The sequence below is a fragment of the Aphanomyces astaci genome (genome assembly GCF_000520075.1).
Source record: "Aphanomyces astaci strain APO3 unplaced genomic scaffold supercont1.203, whole genome shotgun sequence".
In the NCBI taxonomy this organism is placed as follows: Eukaryota; Oomycota; class Saprolegniomycetes; order Saprolegniales; family Verrucalvaceae; genus Aphanomyces; species Aphanomyces astaci.
In genome coordinates, this window is record NW_009798466.1 from 10240 (window position 1) to 11754 (window position 1515).

The following is a 1515-nucleotide window of genomic DNA, read 5'->3' on the forward strand; positions in this document are numbered from 1 at the left end:
CCTAGCCTTTAGAGCCAGTTGTTCTCACTGGTAGCTAAGCTAATTCACTTTTTCCGTTTCACCCGCAACCACCCAGTGTTCCCCCTGGCTTTTGTACCTTCCCACTGGTTATGCGCTCGTGGACTCGACAACTTTGACGAGTGGCACTTTGAGTTGACCACGATCGTCCTCCAAGGAGAAGGCCTGATAACTCAGGCGACGCAATGCACTGGCTAGCCATTAGCTAGTCCGCCTAGCCTTTAGAGCCAGTTGTTCTTACTGATAGCTAAGCTAATTCACTTTCCATTTCACCCGCAACCACCCAGTGTTCTCCCTGGCTTTTGTACCTTCCCACTGATACTACATTCCACAATGGAAGCATACCCAACGAGTTTGTCTACATTCAATAAGGTGGGGTAAGAAATGCACGATGGTTTTTGGATGTACAAACCCCCGGTAGTAGTACTCCTACTACACGTTAACATCTATATACAGTATGCATACCCGTACCGTCGACATCGCCGCGGTCAACACCAAACGTGCTCAGCGCTTGGGCCTAAGTACAAATGGATAGATATGTGAACGATAAAGCGTCATATCGAGTAGGTTGGACGAAATCGTAAACGCACCGATTGCAAAGCCATGCCCGTGGCGTCCAAGGTAGCCAGGCTGTCCTTTGGACATGGTCCAATGGATGACGCCTTGATGCGCTTGTGCTGCTGCTTGGGGTTTCGATGCGTTAACGCTGTTGTGGTGGTGGTCGCTGGGGGAGTTGGATCCGCTGCTACCTTTCTTTCTGTACAGACCACCCATGACTGATCGCGCGCTGGAGCTGTAGCTTGTAGAGATTTCCGACGCCATATCGTTGTCTCAAACGATCGACCTATTTGTTTTAAAGTGGGGGCTATTTTAAGCAAGTTCCATTCAAGGGAACTTGCCTGATCATTTGTTGAGTGAATTTCTTGCGAGTACAACTTATTAGAGTTGGAGTACACTTGGTAGCGGGATTTCCAGTTTGGGTTTGATTGTGTGTGCTGAAAAGAGGGACAATTGGTGTCAAGCGCTACGACGAATAATCGGTATGAGAAAAAGCGTGAATCGATTTTTAGCCTGGCAAAACTTGCAAATGAAGTGTTGATTTCACGCTACTATATTTCAATGGGTATTTCAGGTAAATCAATCGATGTAAAACAAAGTTCGACCAAAATTCGGCCAATCACTGGCCAAGCGCCATTTAAGGCTTTGTCGACAATAGAGTGTTTTAGCAAGTCTGTTTTCCTCACTTTTCAGACTTTAACTTCGTTTCGAATTTCGAAGACTTCAGACTTCACTCGAAATCTAGTCCGAAAAGCAAGGAAGTCAGCAGACTTTTCATGGTGAAGTCTGGAGAGTGCAAGCTCCTGCCTAGAGCCAATCAAATTGAGCCGTGACAGGTTGTAGGCCTTTACAACATGCCACAGACCAAATTGATTGACGATGGGCAAGGCCATGCAAAAGCAGCTTGCATGGAGCACCGACATGGATCTTGCCTTGCTT

The 1515-nt window shown here is 46.9% G+C and overlaps 1 protein-coding gene across 1 annotated transcript; it reads right to left on the bottom strand.

Annotated features, from left to right (window-relative positions):
• Positions 1–108: 108 nt before the first annotated feature.
• On the bottom strand, positions 109–840 carry H257_18705 (hypothetical protein; the record flags this gene model as incomplete). Its single annotated transcript, XM_009847822.1, has 4 exons — positions 109–212; positions 490–535; positions 609–724; positions 786–840. 4 exons carry the CDS (start codon positions 838–840, stop codon positions 109–111), a joined length of 321 nt encoding a protein of 106 aa, XP_009846124.1.
• Between the last annotated feature and the right edge of the window lie 675 nt (positions 841–1515).